Source organism: Pempheris klunzingeri, chromosome 7 (genome assembly GCF_042242105.1).
Source record: "Pempheris klunzingeri isolate RE-2024b chromosome 7, fPemKlu1.hap1, whole genome shotgun sequence".
Lineage (NCBI taxonomy): Eukaryota > Metazoa > Chordata > Actinopteri > Acropomatiformes > Pempheridae > Pempheris > Pempheris klunzingeri.
The window spans coordinates 5180723-5203129 of record NC_092018.1 but is presented as its reverse complement, the minus strand read 5'-3'; the positions used below and the strand labels follow the sequence as shown (position 1 = coordinate 5203129).

Here is a 22407-nt window from a genome sequence, read left to right as displayed (position 1 = left end):
CATTGTTAACATACTGCTGACCTATGACACATGCTGGTTACTCAACCAGTTCACATGTGTCACAGTTTGTAAGCCTGGTCTGCCAAACTGGTTGCAAGCTGGGGAGAAACGCTGTGAGAGAGTCTAATGTTCTGAATTAACTTTCAAAACCTCTGTTTTTTAGTCCTGATGTTTTATTCCCGGTTTACATTTAGATTTCCTTTTGCGACTTTTTTTCCACCTTATGGTGGTTCTTCTTTAAAATGAAATCTCAGCATTTCTTTATTTCTGAGCTCTGTTGGAAGATACAGTACATTATTTTTGGAAACTATTGTAAATAGCAGCGGAGGGTTCACCAATAGCTGCAGACACTGTTTCACATCACGCAAATTTAATCCATTTCATTCAAACTACATCAGTTTCTGCAATGATGATAAGAAATGCAGACCCATATACATGCAGAAAATTCTCTCCTCTCTAGTCGTGTTATTTATTGTGCTTCTTGTCCTTGTGCATCACTTTGCTTTACTGATGGTAAAGTGCATTAGTGCTCTGATGCATGGTAAGACTACAGCCATGTCCTTCTTGGGTTTTGACCCACTTTCCCTGCTGCCAGTCACATTACTCTCCACTCTGCCTCAAGGCCAGATTCTTCCTCCTTACCTGTAAATCCCAGAAAAGACCACTGTTGCCCTTTGCCACATTGTTTTCCACTCAATGCCAGTTTTGATTGTTTTGATCTTAGATGACATATGTGCTGCGTTTATGTTTTAACATACAGTCATACAGTCACTGAATTCAGTTTTAGATATTCACAGTGAAACCTTCTGATGTGCTTGCACTTTTTAAAATCAGTTAAACGCTTGTGATAACTTGGCATGTTATCGAGAATTACAGATTTATTCCATTTTGTTGTGCGCAGCATTGTACTTCTAATCAGGCTCCATTCAGAGATACAGTATGTACAGTATGGTTTGATTTCTCTGCATGGGCTGCAATATGCCAATAAATCTTCAGAAGGCATGTAAAAGATGTACTTGAGCATCTCACACTTTGAGTCATGTACACACACAGACTTCTTTCAGCACTCTTGGAGTGCTCTTAATTTAACACAAAGCACTTGAAGCATCCACATGATCCTGCTGCTTTGTCAGTAAACCTAAAACAAAATCTTGGAAGAGCTACGATGTCCTTCCTAACATCCTTGCCCGTGGCTGTAGAGAACTATGCCCGAGCTCACCTAACTGGTCACCCAGTCTGCTCTGTCATGGCCCAGAACATTTTGTCCTTCATGAACTGATCTTCCACAGAATCACAGTCATGCAAGACAACTGACCTGATTAGTCATGACTCAGTTTCGTTTAGCTGGAAAGCAATTTGAAGAGGAGTGAAACACTAATGTATAACTTTATTCAGCCCAAGCCTAATGCCACGTCTAAACCCTCATTGCCTGCCAGTCGAGGTGTGAAGGACAAGGGCTCTAAATAAAAGGAAAGTTGAAAGAGGGAGGAGTCAGTTTTCTAAATTGTTGCCACTAACATTCCCCCTCTGGCCTCTACTAGTGCCCCAGGACTGACGGGCTCAGTGGAATAATCGCGGGGCAGGAGATAAATAGACATGTCCACGGCACCTGAAAATAAGGAGGTGGGGCTACAGCTGCCTGGGAAACAGAATTCCTTGCATGCTCATTGGCTGTCAGGGTGTTGGCCGGCAAAGAGGGGAGATTTGCTGGGGGTATAAAGAACGTGCATTGTTTTTGAAGGTCTCTGTAGACAGACTGACGGAGAGGACACCCTGTACCCTCACATCTGAGGCCACAAGCTTAGGATTTCTCTGATCTTACACACTAACTTAAGTTTTTGGGGCATCTAAGTGGATTTAAAGTTAAAGGATTTTGACCAGTCTAACACTGAGTGCAGCTGGTCTGACCATGCCTGGAGTGAACCTGGACTTCCTCCCAGCCTCACAAACTCCAGAAGGTTTGGGCAGTCCAGATAGTGCTTGTGCCGAGTCTGGCCTGGAGGAGGTGATTGGTGACCTGCTTGCTCAGGAGGAGGTAGAGGATGAAGAGGAACAATTTTGCAAGAGGAAATTTGAGCTAACATTACGGAGGGTAGTGGAGGAGATCCATAGTGACCTGAAGGTCTTTGGAAAGCATGTGGATGCCCGTCTGGAGGAGGCAGGAGCTCAGGTGGTTCCTCTGGCTGAGGCCCTTGCCAGGCTCCAGGAGGAGAACCTGAGGCTAAGGACTCAGCAAGAAAAGCTAATGAGGCAAGTGGAGGCCATGTGCCAAGTAATGGGGCTACCTGATCCTTTACTGCATGTACTGTCCAGCAAGGAAAGCTCACCTTCAGTTCCATGTGAAACCAAAACCTTCTCCAGTGATTCCGCAACTATATCTCATGATTTTCCAACATCATCCAGTGATCCTCCAGCCTGCACACCACAGGACACTGCACTGGAATCTCCACATGATACTTCATCTTGCACTCCCCAAGAATGTGCACTGGATGGAGAGTCTTCTTCAGGTAGCACTCTTCTTGTTAGTGCATCAAGCGAGCCGATATCATGCCCCCAGGACTTGGACTCTGTATCTACCAGGACAAGCGCATCTAAGAATGTGGAGCCTTCACCTGTCCCTCACCCGGCCACCTTTGCAACCCGCCGTTCCCTCTCTGCTCCCTCTTTGATGGCAAACATTTCTAGCAACAACAGCAAGGTACTGTTCTCTGTTAATGGTTCTGATCATGACCCCTTTTAATTCAGATAAGCTGCTTGAAGAATGGGAATGTCTTTTGTTCCGGTGTTGACAATACCTGCGGACCAGCTGGCCATGAGTTTTATGAGCTGTGCCAGTGATGCTGGTGTTCCACTCACGTACTTGCTGACCTCCTGTTCCACCTCTCTAAGCTTCGCATTGGTTTCAATCTTACATTATGTCCTCACTTCCTTTTGAGAAAGCTTGACCATCACAGCTGTCAGTTGGTTTTGGCAGATTGTGTTTATGTGGAGGATTTCAGTCTGTCACGGAGGTATTCCAATCCTCCAACACCATGTGTTTCTGATAGCGTCCTGGCTTGTGTGTGTGTGTGTGTGTGTGTGTGTGTCAATGCAAATGTTCTTCTGAGTAGATACACTTCCTGGTGGAGGAAAATAAGACCACGTTTAAACAGTAGTATGGCCCTGGCCTATAGTTTACCATCATCAGATCATCCATCATGTTCACTTTGGCGAGAACATGTACTTTTAGCATGAGACATTTTTCAGAAAGGAGCCATAAATTAAAAGGTTTTAATTGTCTGGCTTTAGGACAAGAACTGGATTTAAGGTCTTACGTTCCCATATAGAGATCGATGCAGAGTTTCATGCTTGTCAGGATAAGCGCTTGGCCTGCATCCTTAGCCTCGTTTGCTCTTCTGTATGTGTTCTTGAAATCTCATAACAAACCGTGTGCGTGTGTGTAGGTCCCTGTGTGTTTGTGTGCACTGGTGACATTTTGAGGGATATTGAGTATTTGCCGCATTATCTTCTGTTATTCAACGTCCTGGAGTTCATATTCCTGTCTAATCCTGCAAAGACAGCTGGGTCTGCCAATCAACTGCTCCAGGAAAGGTGATGGACTTCTCTTAAATGTTACTCCCCTCAGCAGACAGATGATGGTGATAATAACGGTGACCTTATGTGACCATTTTTCCCCTACGCTTCTGTGCAACATGTCAGCTGTTCATCATTCTGCTGGTTGAGATGGTATTGCAGGGCTAAATGGTGATTGAATATATTTTTTCAAAAGATATAATTGTTCTCCCTTCTCCCATTAGAGAAAAACTAAACAAAAAGAGCATTTTGTGCCACAGTGACTCAGATGCTGAAGATTACACTGAAGCTGAAATAAACATGACTCGAGCACAAAGGTTATCTAGGATTTTCTCACCCCACACACATCCCCTCATTGCCTGACTCGGGGCCCTTGTTTGGCTGTCTTGTGTCCCAAAACATTCCTTGTCGGTCAAGTGCTTCTCAGTCCAGTCTGTCCCGTGTCCAGAAAAGTTTTAAACCCGGTGGCCACCCGTGATCACAGAGTACTGCGGCTGCTCTGGGCATTGTCCCTCCCTGGTGAGACCTAGGCCAGCTGGGGCCTGCTGGGAGGAGGACCAGGCGGCTGTGGATAGGGACAGTGCCAGCTGCCCGAGCTATATCTGGACCAGGACTCAGTTACAACAAAAGCATTGAAGCCACAGTTAGGGCCTATAGTCTGCCACAGGCATTCAGTGCCGTATGAAAAGAGGTGTTTTCTGTTGGATTTATGGTCACTCAGATATGCTGGCAGATAGACAGCTGTAGCTTAACAACCTATGATGTGTTTGTTCTCGTGCTGCGCTTTTTCTTTAGCATGCACATTCACTCTTTACTTTTGCTCCTATGCTCACTGCCAGAGTGGATGAGTTTGGATGTTTTTCTTTTCCTCAGAGTTTATATCTGCTTATGCATTGTTCCCATCCTCCAGCTGTAGTGTTGTACCCTACCTGTCACATAAATTCTTGGTTCACAGCAGCTCAGTATCATTTAGACACTGAGCGTGTCAGTCACACTTCATGAGCTATGTTAACAGTAACTTGGCAGAGTTGCTCTTGCTCTCATGTGTTTACTGTCACCCTTTCTGGCATCGCTGGAAGTCAGAGGGGATGGAAGAAATGATGAGATATGGTGAGAGGGCAGTCTTGGTGCAAAAAGAGATTATTAGGGGGAGCCTATGTCTCACATTCGGGCCTATTATGGCTGCTGAACCAAAATCGTCTTGTGCATTTTAAGCCCTAAATGTCAGGAAGCTTCAGTAGTGTTTTTTTAAAACCCTCATCCTGGTGTTATAAATGTACAACGCCTAGCCTGAGCTTCAGGTTTGGGGATTCTGTTTGCAGGAGCTCTCAGACGGTAAGGTCACAACTTCCTTGAATGTAGGCAACACTTCCAAGCTCTGCAATCTGAGACAGATTAATGTAACCGTCCTTTTGCTTGTCTGCGTGTTGCTCATGCTGTGTGTGTTTGTGTCATGTGTCTTGTACAGATGGAGACAGAGCCCATTGTGGCCTCTGAGCCCATGTTTTCAGCTGGACCGTCTGCCCAGGTGGCGTGTCATGTCCCAGCCATCCCCAACGGCTCCAGCACTCAGGCCAAACCAGACGTGCGCTCTGGAAAACTGACTGCTGAACAGCTGGCTGCTATCGAGGATGAAGAACTCCTTGACAAAATGGTACGTCACACCCAAGTTCTAATTCTGGATGATTTAGATTTAAAAGCATCACTATGTAACAAACACAGTGGCTTCAGTCATGCAGAACAATTGTGTATTAACACCAAATCCCGCCAGCGATGTGAAGGTATATATTACAGCCCAGTGTTGTGTGTATGCATAATGCTATGTTAGAACTGCATGCATAAATAGAGTCATGCCACTTTGGTTTTTTTATGAGGAATGGCCTCTCATATTTTCCGTCACGTGCTCTGTGTTTTTTTTTTTCTTCCACAGCTCGATGAGTCAAAAGACTTTGAGGAGAGGAAGATGATCCGTGCAGCCATGAGAGACCTTCGCAAGAGAAAGAGAGGTAACTACATGAAGAAAACCAATCAGCAACTCCAACCACATGAATGTTTTTCCTCCATTCATTCATGACAACTGCTTTCTTTCGAGCCATCAAAGGCACTCCCCTCATTGTAACGATGATTGTGAGTGTCTTTCCCCCTCTCTTTTCCTTACAATTTTCAAACAAACTTGCAATTTCCATTATCCATTCTGCCCTCAGAAGCCAAGCTGGGATGTACCCAAGAGGAAATAGGTAGGGCAGGTTGGTGTGCAGTGTGCATTAACAACTGATGCTTGCCTGCATTTGTCTTTTTGTGTGCACCATCCTGTCTTTGTCAGACCACAAAAGATCTCAAACCTTTGTCTCTCAGATCTTTATGGTGGATGATGAAGGATATGTTTTGAAGTTTGTTCGTGTGCATGAATCCTTGATTTTTATGTGGAGTGTTTTATACTCACCTCATTGTGCTGCAACATTGTTACTGAAGTGTCTACCATATTTAGTGTAGTCTTTGTTTTGCAGTGAGCACTCACCATATGGTTTCACCAGGTTGCATTGAGCTGACAGAGGCACTTAATTGGATTCCCAGATCTGAGTCTATGCTAGAAAAGTCTGAAGAAGTTCAGTGCACTCTGTGACATCCATTATGCAAAGGGTCCAAAGCCGCCCTCGGTGCCCTAACCTCTTCAGATACAGTCAAAACATATCAGACGGAACTACATGGAGAGTTTAAGAATAAATGTCTAAGATTAGCACTACTCAGTATGTTTAAATAAACAAATAAAAGCTGGAGGTAGCGGTGCAGGTGTTAAATAATCCATATGCTAGACATTGCTGAACTTGGCACTGGCTTCCACAGGGGATGATCTGAGTGTGTTTGCTCTCTTTGATCTGTGATGTTTGTGCAGTACATATTATTTGGCAGCCTTGGCTTGGCTGTGAGCCTCCCACCTGTGGGTGTTTGTGTGTTCAGAGGAATTTTACGGTACTGTGGAAAGAATGCTGAAATGTATCGCATCAAATTTGGAAGCCCTCTTTTAATCCATCTTTGTGGCAGTCAGATGAGGTGCTGGCAGTTTGTTTAGGACCTCTTGTCCTCCACCTCTTTTTCCACTGACATAATCTCCTCATCCTCTCCTCTCCTCTCTTCTCCTCTCCTCTCCTATCCTCCACCCCAGACCAGAGAGAAAAGGAGCGCGAGACTCGTCTGCAGGAGCTCCGGCAGCAGAGAGACGAGCGAGCACAGAAAGGTCGCACTGGGGTCGGAACAGGAGAGGTGGTGATGAGGAAGGTGGAGAAGTCAGCGGATGGCTCCAGCCTCAGCCAAGTCACCAAGACAAACCGCTTCACCCAGTCTGGTAGGTTTTTCTTTTCCTGTGCAGTTCTGAACCTTTAGTAAACCTGTATCTGTATTAATCACTCAAGTCAATAGTGAATCAATTCTGACTTACAGTGACTCCTCATTTACAATTGCAAGACACTAAAGGTATCTTGGGAGGGAAAAAAGGAAAACAGGATAGCAAAACACAATGAAGATTACATGCAGATGGCAATACTGACAGTCATGAAGCCAATCCTGTCCAATGTATAAATAATTGTGTGTATTTATGTGTTTAGATGATGGCAGCAGATCAACTCGCAGCACTGTTGTCGAGGCCAGTTATGTGCAGAAAACAGACAGTGAGTCATTACATTATGTCGCTGTCTTGCTCTTTTATAATAGTGTATAATCATTACAGTCTGACTGTGTGCGTCTGTGTGTTTGCTTATTATTTCAGGAGGAACAGTCCAGTCAAAATCATACAGCTACACCTCTTCTACATCCTCCTCCTCCTCTAACACAAGCAAGAAAGTGGGCAGGTAGGTTATGAAACATCAGCACAGTAATGAAACAAAGTCTAAAATCCCTGCACTTTGACAAATGAACTTCCTGCACATGTCCCTCCGTCAGTGTGTTTGATCGCGAGGATGACACATCATCTCGCAGTGGCAGCAGCGGGCTGGCCGCTGTGGAACGAAGGCAGGCGGAGAGACGCAAGGAGCTGACGAGGGCTCAGACTCTGCCGAAGACGTCTGCCATGCAGGCCCGCAAAGCCATGATAGAGAAGCTGGAGAAGGAGGGAGGCGGGTAAGGATAAACAGAGAGGTACTACTACCAAAGAAAGAAAAGGATCATGTTGAAGCATGTAAATATTAACACAAACTTGACTTTTCTTTTAGCCCTGGAAACCAGGCGGTTGCCAAGGTAAACAAGGTTCAGCGTTCCACCAGCTTTGGTGTACCCAATGCAAACTCCATCAAGCAGATGCTACTCGACTGGTGCCGTGCCAAGACCCGCTCATATGAGGTGAGCCAACCAGCCACAGCAGCCCACTGTGTGCTTAGTGCTCACCTTTAATATCAGCCAGTGAAGCTGTAACTGAAGATTACTGATTTTCCTACTTTAGGAATGTTCCCACCACTGATCTGTCACTGTATCCATATCTCTTCTGTTTGTTTTCTCCCTCAGCATGTGGATATTCAGAATTTTTCATCCAGCTGGAGTAATGGCATGGCATTTTGTGCCCTGGTGCACAACTTTTTCCCTGATGCCTTTGACTACAGCTCCCTGAGCCCCAGCAACCGCAGGCAAAACTTTGAGGTGGCCTTCAGCAATGCAGAGTGAGTACACACAGAAAACACGTTGGTCCCAGTAACATGTCCACTAACCACATCAGTCCTGTTTGACTGCAAGTGAGAGCATAGGCCGACCTGGTTGGAGAAACCACATCAACTGCAGTGATCCTTCGTCCGAGGAAAGGTGGAGAATGTGAGGAGAAACCAGCAGAAGAAGCTACTGCAGGCTAAACTTTCCTCTTGAGCTCAGAGATGTAGACGTTACTTCCACCCGTGAATACAGAATGAAATCAAACGTGCGTGCTCCCTGCCCAAACCGACACGTTTCCCTTTCTTTACATTAAACAGATTATTCACACCCGTCTCTCATTCCTCTGTAAAATCCACTTTTAGCTTTTATACAATGTTGCTCTTTGCCAACATCAACGTGAGCCTCAAGTACAGAGATGGACCAAAACATGTGGAAACTCCTCGACTGATGTCCCGGTGTTAACTGTCCCTGTCTCTCCCAGGTGTATCGAACCACCTCAAGGCTCAGCGATCCCCCATTACCACTGCTACTACTACTACTACTCTAATTACTCCACCTCTAAACCTCCACTCTCCATCTGTCCTCTACTATGAGTAACTGCTGTGACACCCTCCATCTGCTCTAAACCAGAGACCCATGAGCAAACCCTCCCCAGACACCCACCAGGTTAAAAAAAAAAAACAGAGGAGCTCCTTCCTCCTCTCTCTCTCTCTCTCCTCTCTTCTTCCTCTCTTTCTCATCCCTCTTGCATCACACCATTCCCACCTGTGATGCCGCCCGTCCACCTGTGTGTATGTGTGTCCACATGCTCCCTGTAGGATAATGTCCATGCCGATGTTGATGATTATTTATACTCTCAACACTGGACTGCCACCAAGTCTTTCCCGTCCCTGTCTTTCCACCCTTTGTGTTGCACTATCACTCACTTCCCCAGGCACTTCAGACCCTCCCAGAACTTTGCTGCTATCTGCAGTCCCAACACACGCACTCACACACACACATCATCCTGTGCACCACTGTGTTTTTAGAGTCACCATATGGTTGTATCTTTGTGTGTGTGTTTTTTTTTTTTTGCAGAATCCTTGTTGTTTTTTTCATCGTGTCTTGTATTTCTGATTGAATAGTAGTATTGAAATAGTCAAAAGTCTCTTGTCTTAGTGCACAGAAAAAAACAACAACAAACAAAAAGGCTAAATGAGCATCACTTGACGCTCATTTGACATTTTGTTTTGTCTTATGTATGTATGTGTGTTTGTTTGCCACATACTGTATGTATCATGATGTTCATGAAGCATGTCAACTCATGGATATATGTGAACACAGAGAATGTAATGTTATTGTTTCTGTTTGTGTCCTTTCTCTCTCCCTGTCTTTTCACCCTGAATTTTTTTCATTTGGCTGCTCACTGCTTTATTTTTTTTTCCACTCCTCCTTCCTCTCTTTCCTGCACTTTTCCCACTATCTCTGTCCTGTCCCTCTTCTCTTATCTGTACTTCACCCTGATTCTCCTCGTCCTTTACTTTGTTTCTCTCTGTTTGGACCTGCCTTTTCTTCCTCTCCTCATCCTCCCCACATCTCTCTCCCCCCCTGCCGGGTGCGGGCACAGGAAACTAGTGGACTGCCCCCAGCTGTTGGATGTGGACGACATGGTGAAGATGCGCGAGCCAGATTGGAAGTGTGTGTATACGTACCTGCAGGAGTTCTACAGAGGTCTGGTGACGAAGGGCCTGGTTAAAACCAAAAACTCCTCCTAAAGTCGCGCCACACCTAAAACTGAACCCATGGTGAGAGAGGGGGTGAGCCTACGAAGGAACCTCACTTTGGTCCTGACGGACGTAATGGGATGAATGGAGTGTGTATGAGTGTGTGTAACTACATGTTTTGAACAGCTGATTTATTTATAGCAAATGTGCAGATTTATAACAAACGCGTTGGTTCAGAAAACTCCTTTATTGGCTTCTTTTAGATATTTGATCCTTCATGTTAATCTGAAGCTACTGAGATACAAAGTACCAAACATGGTAGGGGTGTGTGTGTGTGTGCGCGCACGTATGTGTGTGTGTTTCCATGTGTGCATTTCTGCATAGCCAGACTATGGCCCAGGCAGAGAGCCAGGACCATCTGCAGCTCAACACTTTAAAAGGAACTGCTGTATCACAATGTTTCAAACTGAAGAGTTAAGAAACAAAGCAGAGAATGGAAAGGCTGTTGTCCACTGACTTTTTATCACGTGTGAGTTTACAGGTGTTTATGCACTTGGCTTGTAAAGCCTTTTAAAGATGCTGTAATGTAGTAAAGTGCAGAATGATCCATGTCTGCAGTTCCTTAAATAACAAAACAGACTTTATTTTGTTGACATTCATTTTCACATGCCTGCATTTAGCTTTGTGCTGTCCCTGTTACTCAACTCTTTGTTTGAGTGGGGTGTCTCAGAGGCTTTACAGTATGTGGAGGTAATGCCACCCTGTGGTCACTCTATGCACAGCTCACACGTGAGGTCTTCCCTCCCGAAGCAGTTTATTGAAACGTACTGGATTACTGAAATATATTTATAGAGAGCCTTTGAAGGGTTTTCCCACCGAGTGGTTTAGATAAAACAGGCACAAAAAAGGCAAAGAAAAATACAAATAAAAAAAGTTCAGCATAACCAAATTTCCCTGTTGAGACTAATAAAGCAACATCTGATCTTATCAACCAGGAGAGGCTTGAGCCCATTAGTGCAGAGGTGTGTGTATTTAACACTAGCTTTTTTAACTGCTGCTGTTCCACCACTTTCGTTAATGATCATGAGTTAGTACCTGATGGATGATTGAATACAAAACCTGCAGAGAATATCCTCCTCCTTCTCCTCCATACTCTGTCTCTGGTCCTCTCCCATCCGGTCTGTCCACCCTGCTCTTCCTCATACACACTGTCTTGTATGCTTGTTTCTCAGGGCCTACGCAAACTGCATGCCATTGCTGGAAGTGGAGGACATGATGATCATGGGTAATAAACCCGACTCCAAATGTGTCTTCACCTATGTACAGTCTCTGGTCAACCACCTGCGCAGATACGAGATGTCCATGGGTCGGCCCTGTGACCTGATGTGTGTTCAGTGAGCGTTCAGCCTCGATGTGGCATCATGGCCCTCCCCCCTCCATTCTTCTTCCCAGCTCCATCTTCACCTACTGACCGCCTCCACACCGACGGGCTCGGTCACAGAGTTGCACATCTCTGATGGATGGGATTTTGTGTGTGTGTTTGTGAGCCAGTTTGCTTTTTGTCATTGTTGGCAGTGGTGATGTGCATTAATTATCTCAGTTCTCCTCTGAACACGCTTTGTTAACACAAATCCACCTTTCTCCAGCAACAGAGCGCCAAAGTTTTTACAAGACTACCTTTTTAAGCTTTAAAATTTTACATCTGTGTTTTTGAACACAAGCTCTTTGTACCAGGTAATATTTAACATGCAGTGGTTGTGTCGCTATGCAAGTGTACTGAAAGACACACCGAGAGAGAAAGCAGAAATATTTTATAGTATTTCCCCTTTTAAGTTATTTATACCTACAGTTTTCTCTGCTACACTTTTGTAATTATTGTAATTTGCTGGCAATGCTGTTGGTAATTTCACCGCAAAAGAAAAACCAACCATATGTTGCATTATTTGACTTTTATTTCGGTACTTTTCATTTTTTTTCCCAAACTTGAGTTGCTTGAAGTCTTTTAATTAAGTTATTACTCTCATGGTGACGCAATCAATTAGCATATCACTATTTGATACGTGAGCACAGGGATGTTCTCTCTTCATTGTTCAAATGGATGCAACATGTTTTATTGTTGCAGTCCAGCGCTGAGTAGTCTCACCTTTCTGAACTCAGCAGTGCTACTGAGAACATGATTCATATCTTTGGAACATTTTGTCCTTCCTGCATTACTGTATATCAGTCGTCGTAATGGCAACAGCAAAACACGTTTTTTTATTCAGTTTGAAAGAAAAAGAGGAGTAGGTTGCAGTCTGATGTCATACAACTGAATTGTATCATTACTTGATGTTTTTTGGGTTTTTTTTTACCGCTTCACTGACAGCATATGTACAAAAAGCACTCACAGTCATCATCCCCCGGCATCACTGCCTTTCCCTGCCAAGCACACTCACACACAGCTCTTTTAGAGGGCTTCTTATTTATGATTGGTTTATGATAGGTTTCTTTTGAAATATATTATTTGGATTTTTGTTAGTGTGTACATTATGCTTAGTTGTTTAAAGTGAGTCAGCAAGCTCAAGCTACCACAATGTTTTGTGAATCAATTGGGGGTCACATTTTGGTTAGTTAACGGGCCTGATGAAAGCCGGCTTTCTGTCGAAACATGAGTCATCACGACTGAACGTAACTGCCAATTGTATATTTGACAACATAAGCTAAGGAAAATTTTGAAAGTAAGATTTTTATTCCGATTAAGTTTCATTTGAGCAGATGTCTAAAATCTGATCAGAGCTGATTTTGATGAAACTTACTTCTTAAAGCTGTTTTAGTAGATTTAGAGAAATTATTTGAGAATAATTCCACTGCTGCCAGCTGAGAAACGAACACTTTGAGTGCTGTACATAAGAGCTTAAACACATTATGATTTCATGTTTCTGTGCACCACAGTTAAATGTGAATTAAAATTAAACCAATTTGAGAAATGAATGTGTTTGTGGGAGATTATTGCACCACTTAACATTTTCCACACCAGATTATTCCAATAGAACATGCTTACACTCATACTCTGTCTACAATCTGCCAAATCTTCGCTTTGGAGAGTGAAACACAACAGACATGCGAACACAAGCGTTCAACACAAATTGGTCCAGAGATGAGATTTGTTTTTTTTTCTTCATATTTTATTGTTTTCTTCTTTTACAACCCTTCCACTTGAATCCTCTTGTGTGTCTCAGTCCAACCAACCAGAACATGTAGCATCAACCTCAGGCCGGTCAGGCGATTTTCACCCTGAGGCTTCATTCAGTTTCACAGCAGGCAGGAAGCAATCAGACACACACGAAAACTCAAGTGAGGCGAAGATCCTGTCGACAGCTGACACATGATGGACCAAAACACACAAAAAAAACACACGGACACTTCCTGTCTTTGTGTGGGGAGTAGAAATGCACTCACAAAGTGGCCTGTTGAGTTATCGTTGCAAAAATAAAGAACAAACTGCAAGAACAATATGTGCAAATTCAGACTGTGGACCTTTTAAAGGCCTTTTGCTGATGCTGAGATTTTGTCCTTGCCCAAGGGCTGATCCATGATCTGCTGACTTTACTGGGAAATTACAAGCATTTTTGTCATCAACTGTAATAACCAGCTGGACATGGAGCAGCTATGGGGCAGAGTGGTACTGTGAGACTTCTACCTTTCTCCACTCTGGCGGGTTATAGGTCAGTGTGCTTGACTTCTGCATTGGGCTCAGACGAGGCGTTCTCTGTGGCAAGAGAAGAAGTGGAGGGTTTGTATGGCGTCTCGTCTTTAAACGGGCTGTCTTTGGCAGGAGAGAAGCGGAACTCCTCTGGCACCTCGTCCTCAGGTTGAGCCTTCTTGTAGAAGCCCAGCTTCTCCAGCAGCTCGTTGATCTCAGAGCGAGTCATGTCAGACAGAGCGATCCGCTGTGGAGGACGCACACATGTAAACTAGAACCATCCTGTTAATGGGATCACACCAACCTTGACTCCAAATCATTGTGCATGGTGCAATGTAACGCATAACATGAGAGAGGTGAGTTTGGCGAAACAGGTGAACTATTGCAGATTTATTCAATAATGCTCAACTTTTAACCTATGTTAGTATTGACATATATATATGTGATATTTCCTTGTTCCTCTCCCTCCCCCGCTCACTCTGTGTGTCTGTGTCAGGGACATTTATGGGCTTAGCCTTGACCTCTGTAGGGGGAATCTTTTTTTTAATAAAGCTGTATTTTGATGCTTTTTATTACTTTAGCACCAATTGATTGAAACTGGAATACAGTGATCTGTGACTTCATATGAATGTGGACCAGGTGTGTGACGTGTGAACAGCCACTTCTCACTTCTCTGAACTCGGCCTTCTGTATCTGTCCATCTATAAAGTTTGGCAGCTGCATCTTGCATGGTCGTGACGCTATTGCATTGACAAACTCCGTCCACAAACTGACAGACAGACATACAAACACCTGTAAACTACTCAAAACGGCTTCTGTAGTAGTTCCCACTTGTCTGTCCAGGACCACATTTTGCCATGAAGATATATACACACACACACACACACACACACACACTCATACAGACTCGCAAGGTGAAAACACTACCAGCCACACACTGTCATGGCTGCTAATGATAATTTCAGGGTAAATGTACTTTTGTGCTTCTAATGTTGCATGAAGAATTGCAATATATTTTTTGTTCACGGTGACAGATTGTGACTGCAGCAGCATGTAACTGTCAATATTTTTATATTATCAATGGGTCAAGTAACTGTGAAATGTGAAAAGAGTCACCGGCCTACAAATTTACTGTTTTGGTTCACTCTCACCGCTCTTATCAACCTCTAGTCTGGCTGCAGCAGCAGGCTTCCTGTGTGCTACCTGTCCAGCACCATTCTGCAGACAAAGATAGCGTAATATTTTGAAGCATCTTCTTAAAGGGACAGTTATATAGGTTTTCATCTTGGTGTAGAATTCTGCGCCCAAATGGCCCAAAAAACAATTAATTCAACTTAAAATTGCACCATTATGCATTTATTTCACTTTTGGAATATATTTATGTTTTTGCTATTTATGCTAAAACAAAATATATCCAAAAAGAAATTACGCTTAAAGCCCCTGTGTGTAGAATTTAACTGGTTTAGTAAGACCAAATTCTACATGTGGGGGCTTTACTATATTGTAAAACATCCATCCATCCATTATCTATACCGCTTATCCGTCAGGGTGGCGGGGGAGCTGGAGCCAATCCCAGCTGACTTTGGGTGAGAGACGGGGAACACCCTGGACTGGTCGCCAGCCAACCACAGGGCCAACACACAGAGACAGACAATCACTAACACTCACACTCACACCTACGGGCAATTTAGAGTCACCTATTAACCTGCATGTCTTTGGAATGTGGAAGGAAGCCGGAGAACCGGCAGAAAACCCACGCAAGCACGGGGAGAGCATGTAAACCCCGGTTCCAGCCTGGATTCGAACCTGGAACCTGCTTGCTGTGAGGTAACCACAGCACCACCGTGCTGCCCATTGTAAAAAATGCACAATGCAAATAGAAATGAACAGCAAAGCAAAGACTTACATCCAGCTCTTCATAATAGTGGTTCAGGAGGACAAGCTCAGGGTCTGCCCCAGGAATGTGCTTCATCACCAGGTTATGGCTGAGGTAGTGATGGTCAAGGATTGGCACTGAGGGGAAAATGCTGGAATATTTGCAACTTGAAACTCATAAACAGGCATATTTACGAACAAGTGGCAGCATGGTACCTGAGTCAAAGGATACTAAAGAGGAATGTCCTGGATCACAAAGGCTTTGACCTGCAGAGAGAGGTGGAGATTAATGTTTTTCACTCACAGCTGGTTTCAGTGACAGATCTGTGGGGGATTATGTGAAACCCTAGAAGTGAAATGTTTGTCAGTGAGCAAACACTTTCAGGCAGGGATTAGGCTTCAGTCTGTCTCTGACACTGGCTCTCAGTGTGTTGTCGGTTTTTGTTCCTGTTACATAACCAAGGGTGCCTTACCTCTCTGAGCCTGTTCAGCTGTCACCCGCCACATGTCTGGAAACAGAACAGAAGATACGGGAAATGGTTACAAGCAGCTCCCATACTTTGTAAATGTAAAAATAAGATAACTTACATATTCCCACTAGTGCAATGTGTCTTCATACATATCATTTTTTATGTTTCTTGCTGCAGTTACTGCGTTAGATCTCTAATGTCACTGCAACGTTGAATCCTTTGTACATTGCACAGATTTTAACCTCTTTTTGCAGAAATTTGAGCCTCGGGTATTGAGTAGCAGGTGTGACTAACAACAATAGCAACAGATAACAAGCTTTTCATGGGTGATGCTGGGAGGGTGGTGTCTTGGTGACGCCCTGGGGGAAAGTGCATGGTTTCTAACAAAGAGAAGGGTACAGTTACAGAAACTTTTGTGCAGGAATCTGACCTCCTGTTACACACCCTCTGTGCCTTTACAGCTAAAAATGACAATTTAGTTATGGTTATTACAGGTAGTAAAATGCATATATTGTTTACACAGCCTCTGTTCTTAATTGGATATTATATATTGTAAACGGATGTACATCCATCCACATGTCCCATGGATGAAAAGATCACGCATGCGCCTTAGAAATCTAAGGAATGAAGCGCATCCATTCACACCTTTTACCAAAATCAGACCCAGAAATGTGCTCATAGCCTCGGCCCACGGTCACTGTCAACGTAATTCAGCCTGTTTCCACCCACGAAGCGTACCATCATGAAGGATATGGCGCTACTGTACCTCCACCCTCGCTTTAGCCAGCCCGTCCAGCTTCTTCAGGTCCACATCATAGGCCGATGCGCAGTGAAGCAAACTGGCCAACACGATCAGCCACATTATGTCTCCGGGCTCAGATCACAGACCAGGACTCAGCTCTGCTCCGGGTCCGGTACCTGCACACGTCTGTAGGTGAGTGAGGAAACTCGGCTGAAAAGAGGAGGGGAGAGGATGTCACGTCCGGACCTCTTGCCACGTCAAGTGTGTCTCTCTGAGGAGCCGGGGAGGCGTGGAGAGGGCGCCCATTGGTTGTCAGCGAGATCCCCATCAAGATCCGGTTAATCCCATAGATTTGAGGTGCGAGCTATGATTAATCCTCGCTGATGTTTCTGGGAAAGAAATCACTTTATAGAGCCATAAACAAGCTGAAATACCCCCCACATATTCTATCCATTCACTGGACTGCAATGATGATAGCTAGTATAATGAAGCTATTATACAAACATTGCTGCATGATTAGAATTACATCTATATCTGTAGGGTGAATGTGGTAAATTGATCTTGGGGGTAATTAGACACTCTGCACATAATGAATCGTGTGATCTTAGATTAAGTAGGAGTTATCTGTGGTAAAATCCTGTAAAAACAAATGTGTGTGCCTTTGCCATGTTATGTGAATTTCTTACATGTTTGTGTATGGCTCAAAGCATGACAACCTGATATAAATTGATGTCCATTTCTCAAAATGCTGATGATGTTTGTCATATTTATATTGTTTATTTATATTCTGATCATAACACATACATGGTGAAGTGTAAGGCAACAACACAAGCCTCATAAATTACCACAGAATTGAACTCATACAGACTCAGACTCAACATAAACAGAATAATAAGCTTTACAGAGCAATGTTTATTACAGGGCTTCTGGATGATAATATATTGTATATGATATATCATCTTTCTGTAATTCTCTTCACCAGACTGTGTGTTTAGGGAGTATCTTTCAAATTTTCTAGATGTTGCTCCATGAGACAGAATTTGTGCCATCTTCAAAGTTCAGGAGACGTTTGATTTGATGAGTTGCAAAGGAACATTGTATAGAGGAACAGTGAAGGGAAATAATGAGGACAGCAGCAAAGAATACGTTACCACGACCACAGGTTATGAGACACACACACACTGACCTACATATACTGCACAAAAACCAGTGTTGTCAGAAGCAGAAGGGAAAGACAAACAGCACTGCGGGGTCACACTGGAATAGGCCCATTGAAAGGATGAAAGAAGTTATCTTTTTAGTAATGCACCCAATAATGCTCAATTTACCTCTGTAAAAGTAATTGAGCTCAAATACTATAGCAGTTTTTGATGTTGTACTAATGCAGTTATGCACATTATACTCCATACTTTCCATGAACTTCCAAAACCCTGCACACAGAAAAAAGAGTCACCTTTTTTGTTCACTGTATCACCTTCTACTCCATTATTAAACTGGAAATTGGAAAATTGGAACTAAACTACATGTCACGGTTACAGTATATGGCTGTTTGTGAAGTAACACATCCTGCAGGTGTTAAGTTACCTCTGCCTACTGTCAGTTGCTGCAGGCGACCATCTTCACCATGTTCTGCACAGCTTTCCCAACACGCACACACACATACACACACACTCACACACAGGGGCACAGTTTCTGACTCATTCATTTTATAAAGACCACAGTCATTTAAGAGGTCATTGAGACTGATGAGGTACCCTGAGGTGTTGCCACGGCAATATCTTTTCCCATGTTTTGGCTCAGTGTGCAGGCATTTTAGCTACTCAGAGGCAAACTGGTGTCAAAATACAAACACTCTAATGGTTATATGGCAATAGGTGTACCGGTTACATTTTTTCATTCACTGTATAGAACTGTATACTAACCCGACCTCTGCACAACACATCTGATGGTCTCAAACACATTAAGAAAGCAAGAAATTCCACAAATCAACTCTTGACAAGGCACATTTGTTAATTGAAAACCATTCCAGATGACGACCTACCATGAAACTGACTGAGAGAATGACAAGAGTGTGCAAAGCTGTCATCAAAGCAAAAGGTGGCTTCAACTAGTGGTGTGAATTACTGGTTCTGGAATCTAAAATCTAAAACATATTCTGCTTTGTTTAACACTTTTTTGTTAACTACATAATTTCATATGTCTCGATGTCTGCAATATGAGTCCACAATGTAGAAAATGATAAAACTAAAGAAAAACGTTTGACTTTTGACTGGTATTGTACGTTACACATATATGCACCGTGTTCTTTGCCACTAAAACACCAGTTAATTATTGGACATTATGTATTAGAAAGACAAATGTCCCTCAACTCTCTCCACAGCCTACATTCCTAATGCAATATATCTAATCTGGGAAGGACCTTTCTTCAAAAATGTTCTGGGTATAACCTCAGCCCTTCGGGAGGAACCCTTTGGAACAAAGTGTACCAGTTACACTGCTCCAAGTTACAAGCAATGAATCAACTTTACAAAGAGGTGCATTTATTCTCCTATAACCCCTTGTAATTCGAAGAGGAGGTAAACCTGTTAATATGCTCTGCATCTATGTTACAAATGCCTCAAATTACAAGCACAGAAATACATCATATGAAGTAAAAAAGGGGAAAAAAATAACATTTTGCATAATTATAGCTAATACAGTGTGAAGAGGATGAAGGAATCTGTGCATCAGCCCACATGGATGTAAAAAGATGACATCTGGAGCACAGTTATAGTAAAGTACAGGAAAAATGGTGGTTTTAATGAAGCTTTGGCATAAAGCATGCCTTCATTTGACGAAGACAAGGCTCAGTGGGGACGTGATGGCCGTCTTACAAGTTAGGTGAGGGTCAAGGTTAAATCTGCCTGAGCTGATATAACCTTGACCCTTGACCCAACATGTCGCTCTTGTTCTTCCATTTTCAAACTCATATAATCTAAAGCAGGCTGCACCAAATCTGATATCCTCCAACAGGAGCACAGCAATCAGAATAAGTGTTACTACAGAGGACCTTTTAAAAGGTGCAGGTTCTTCTATTTAATTGGAAATTACAGCCACACAGCCCTCTTTGCTGCTCCGCTGCACTTCGCCATACCAACCACTGCGCGGCAGTAGAGCTTCATCATAGACTTCCACTACATAGATCGGCCATTCCCTTTAAATACATCTACTGTTGAATATTAATGCGGCTCTGTTTTAGGCGTCTGATAATGTTGTCTGGGAAACCAGAGTCGAGTCTGTGCACGAGCGTGTGACAGAGAGGGGAGTGTCCGTTCAGCTCCAAACAGACGCCATGTTTGTAGGCGTTATTGCCCCGACATTTCGTTTCTACCTGCTGTGGCTCTGTGAGCTTCCGAGCAAGACTGTAGTGCAATCATCAGCCAAACACCGTCTGCAGGCAGCTCGTTTACGGAAGCAGCTCTCTCTCTCTCTCTCTCTCTCTCTCTCTCTCTCTCTCTCTCTCTCTCTCGTGCAATGTCCCGGACGTCTTCTTTACTCTGAAGGGCACGAGGAAGCCATACATAGGAGACAGGCGTGCGCGTGCTGCTGCTGGAGCCTGTGTCTTTAAACGCAGGAGGAGACATTAGTGTTTCTGAGATGTAGCCTGCCTGGCAAGCAAGCGAGCATCTCTCCTCACCCACCTGCTCCCCCTCACTGTCATCACCCCGCCGAGGAAGGAAGGAAGGAAGGAGGGACGGGAGGCGCTGGGATGCCGATGGTTTCAGCTGGCAGGCGACTGGAAAGGAAAGTTCAGGGTGCTTGTGGTTGACGCTTCACAGAGGGGGAGATCTTGTTAATTCACAGCTTCCACCACCGAGGCTCGGGACAGACAGAGCTGTGCACCTGCACACCCGTCAGCTGTTAAACCCTCAGCACAGAAGAACCAAAACAGGTAAAGGTGATTAATCAGCTGCACGCATGCGTTGTTTTTAGGCTCAAAGGCCATCAGGGGCATTTATAATGTAACATGACCCGCTTCTATGAATCACCTGTGGTAGTGACAGCAGTCACCATGACAGGAAATATTGTTGTTTATGTTTGTTTCATCACCTGAAAGCTGATCTTCGTGCTCTGGAAGTGTGGACATGAGAAGAGGTGTTGATATAGTGGACCACACTTCTCTCACTGTTTTCAGTGCTGAAGATCATAACCAGGACCGTGCACTCACACACTCTGGCTCTCATATTTTTCTCCCTCATCTCTGACACATATACACACACAAATGCATGCACACTCGGGCACCCATGTGTCTGAGATCATATCTGATGGCAAAACACTAAATAAAAATGACCTTCATTCTCTTTTTCAGCCTGAAAAATTGTCCTTGAAGCACAAGTGTAATTAGGCCAGATACCGTATCTGGTACTGTCCTCTTTTAGCTGAGACATCAGTCATTTCTGTCTCAGTAGCCTATAAAAATATGTACATCTACCATGGGCCAGATACTCGTGTCCTCTTCCCTGGGAGTGTGCAATGTAGAAGCTGAGTTCTAGTCTTTATATAACAGCGTATATCAGGCACACGGTCAAAAAGCCTTCTGTTGGTTGTCAGATGTATAGTTTCAGTAAACAACTTGTATTATAAATGTGCCATTTTGCTCTTCTGACATAGAGTCACATAAACCACGTGTGATTCACCATTACAGTTTCATACATTCAAGTACATGTTGGGTTGAGACAACTTCTGCTTTCTCATGCAACAATATAATATAATGTGACAGGTGCACTGAAGGAGGATTAAGTTGCAAACACAATAATCTGTAGCTACATCTAATTCCAAAATGATGCATTTAGTTTGAGCCCAAAAGCACTGATTCTTGCTCAGATAACCTCACTAGTTACAGGAGCAGTAACGTCTGCACTCTGCAAGTATTTCTTCATTCTTATGAAAAAACCTGAAGCTGTGCAGGAAGGAACATGTGGTTTTTTAGGATCAGCTACATGCAGACATTAGTGCACATGCATTGGGGCTGTTTCGCAGTCCAATTGTTATTGTGCCCAATGAGTTGGATTCTATATTGAGGTTTCTTCACGAACAGATTATTTTGGCCTGAATGAAAATGTTTATCTCAATTACTTGCAATGTATGCTTGTCAATTATTATCTGGTGACCAGATGCCAGTGACCATACTCCTCTGCGGAGAGCCTTTTAAGCAGAATGAATCCTCCGTAAATGTTTCCATTTGGCTGATTTCTATAATTGTTAATTGACAGAATCTGAAATTGTAACTTACAATACAATTTAGCAGTGCAAACATTATACTGTAGGTTGTCAGCACATGTCTTCAGTGTTAGGCTGTTAGTAAAATCATTTTGACATCCTACAGCCTTGGCTCTGACCTGATCAGAAAGATGAGGCCCCTGGATACAGGGGAGTGATACTTAGTGGCACTAGGACCTGGAGGAGCCATTTACAGCTGTGGCAGCAGCTGCTGCCGGTGTCATTTCTGTCCGGGTCATCATTAGTATCCCTGTCACAGGGGCATATGGCCCTGGAGGCCTGGACACCAACAGCCTGCCTGGCTGTAATTTTAACATTAAACACTGAAGAGAAGGGCAAAATGTGATCAACATTACAGCTGGAGTCACTGTGTCGACGTGAGGCAGGGCCGAGATTCTAAGATTAACGTTATTTCAATGTGAGAGTATAGATTATTATTGTGTTATTATTCTATTATCTTAACTCCAAAAG

At 43.7% G+C, this 22407-nt stretch overlaps 2 protein-coding genes across 2 annotated transcripts in view; one reads left to right on the top strand and one right to left on the bottom strand.

Annotated features, from left to right (window-relative positions):
- Nucleotides 1-12874, top strand: part of LOC139203824 (smoothelin-like) — a 45605-nt gene extending 32731 nt beyond the window's left edge. Inside the window, 12 exon segments of the mRNA XM_070833715.1 lie at nucleotides 5042-5227; nucleotides 5504-5579; nucleotides 5778-5810; nucleotides 6737-6916; nucleotides 7176-7238; nucleotides 7337-7418; nucleotides 7510-7686; nucleotides 7779-7905; nucleotides 8068-8219; nucleotides 9812-9944; nucleotides 9946-9989; nucleotides 11141-12874. Of these exon segments, the coding sequence (XP_070689816.1) occupies nucleotides 5042-5227; nucleotides 5504-5579; nucleotides 5778-5810; nucleotides 6737-6916; nucleotides 7176-7238; nucleotides 7337-7418; nucleotides 7510-7686; nucleotides 7779-7905; nucleotides 8068-8219; nucleotides 9812-9944; nucleotides 9946-9989; nucleotides 11141-11306 (1419 nt within the window). The 3' untranslated portion in view covers nucleotides 11307-12874.
- Nucleotides 12875-13068: 194 nt separating this feature from the next.
- Nucleotides 13069-16799, bottom strand: LOC139204207 (selenoprotein M-like). The gene is made up of 5 exons (XM_070834188.1): nucleotides 16702-16799; nucleotides 15939-15974; nucleotides 15698-15732; nucleotides 15497-15575; nucleotides 13069-13837 (listed from the first exon to the last, which is right to left on the bottom strand). Exons 1-5 carry the CDS (start codon nucleotides 16795-16797, stop codon nucleotides 13607-13609), a joined length of 477 nt encoding a protein of 158 aa, XP_070690289.1. The 5' UTR covers nucleotides 16798-16799; the 3' UTR covers nucleotides 13069-13606.
- Between the last annotated feature and the right edge of the window lie 5608 nt (nucleotides 16800-22407).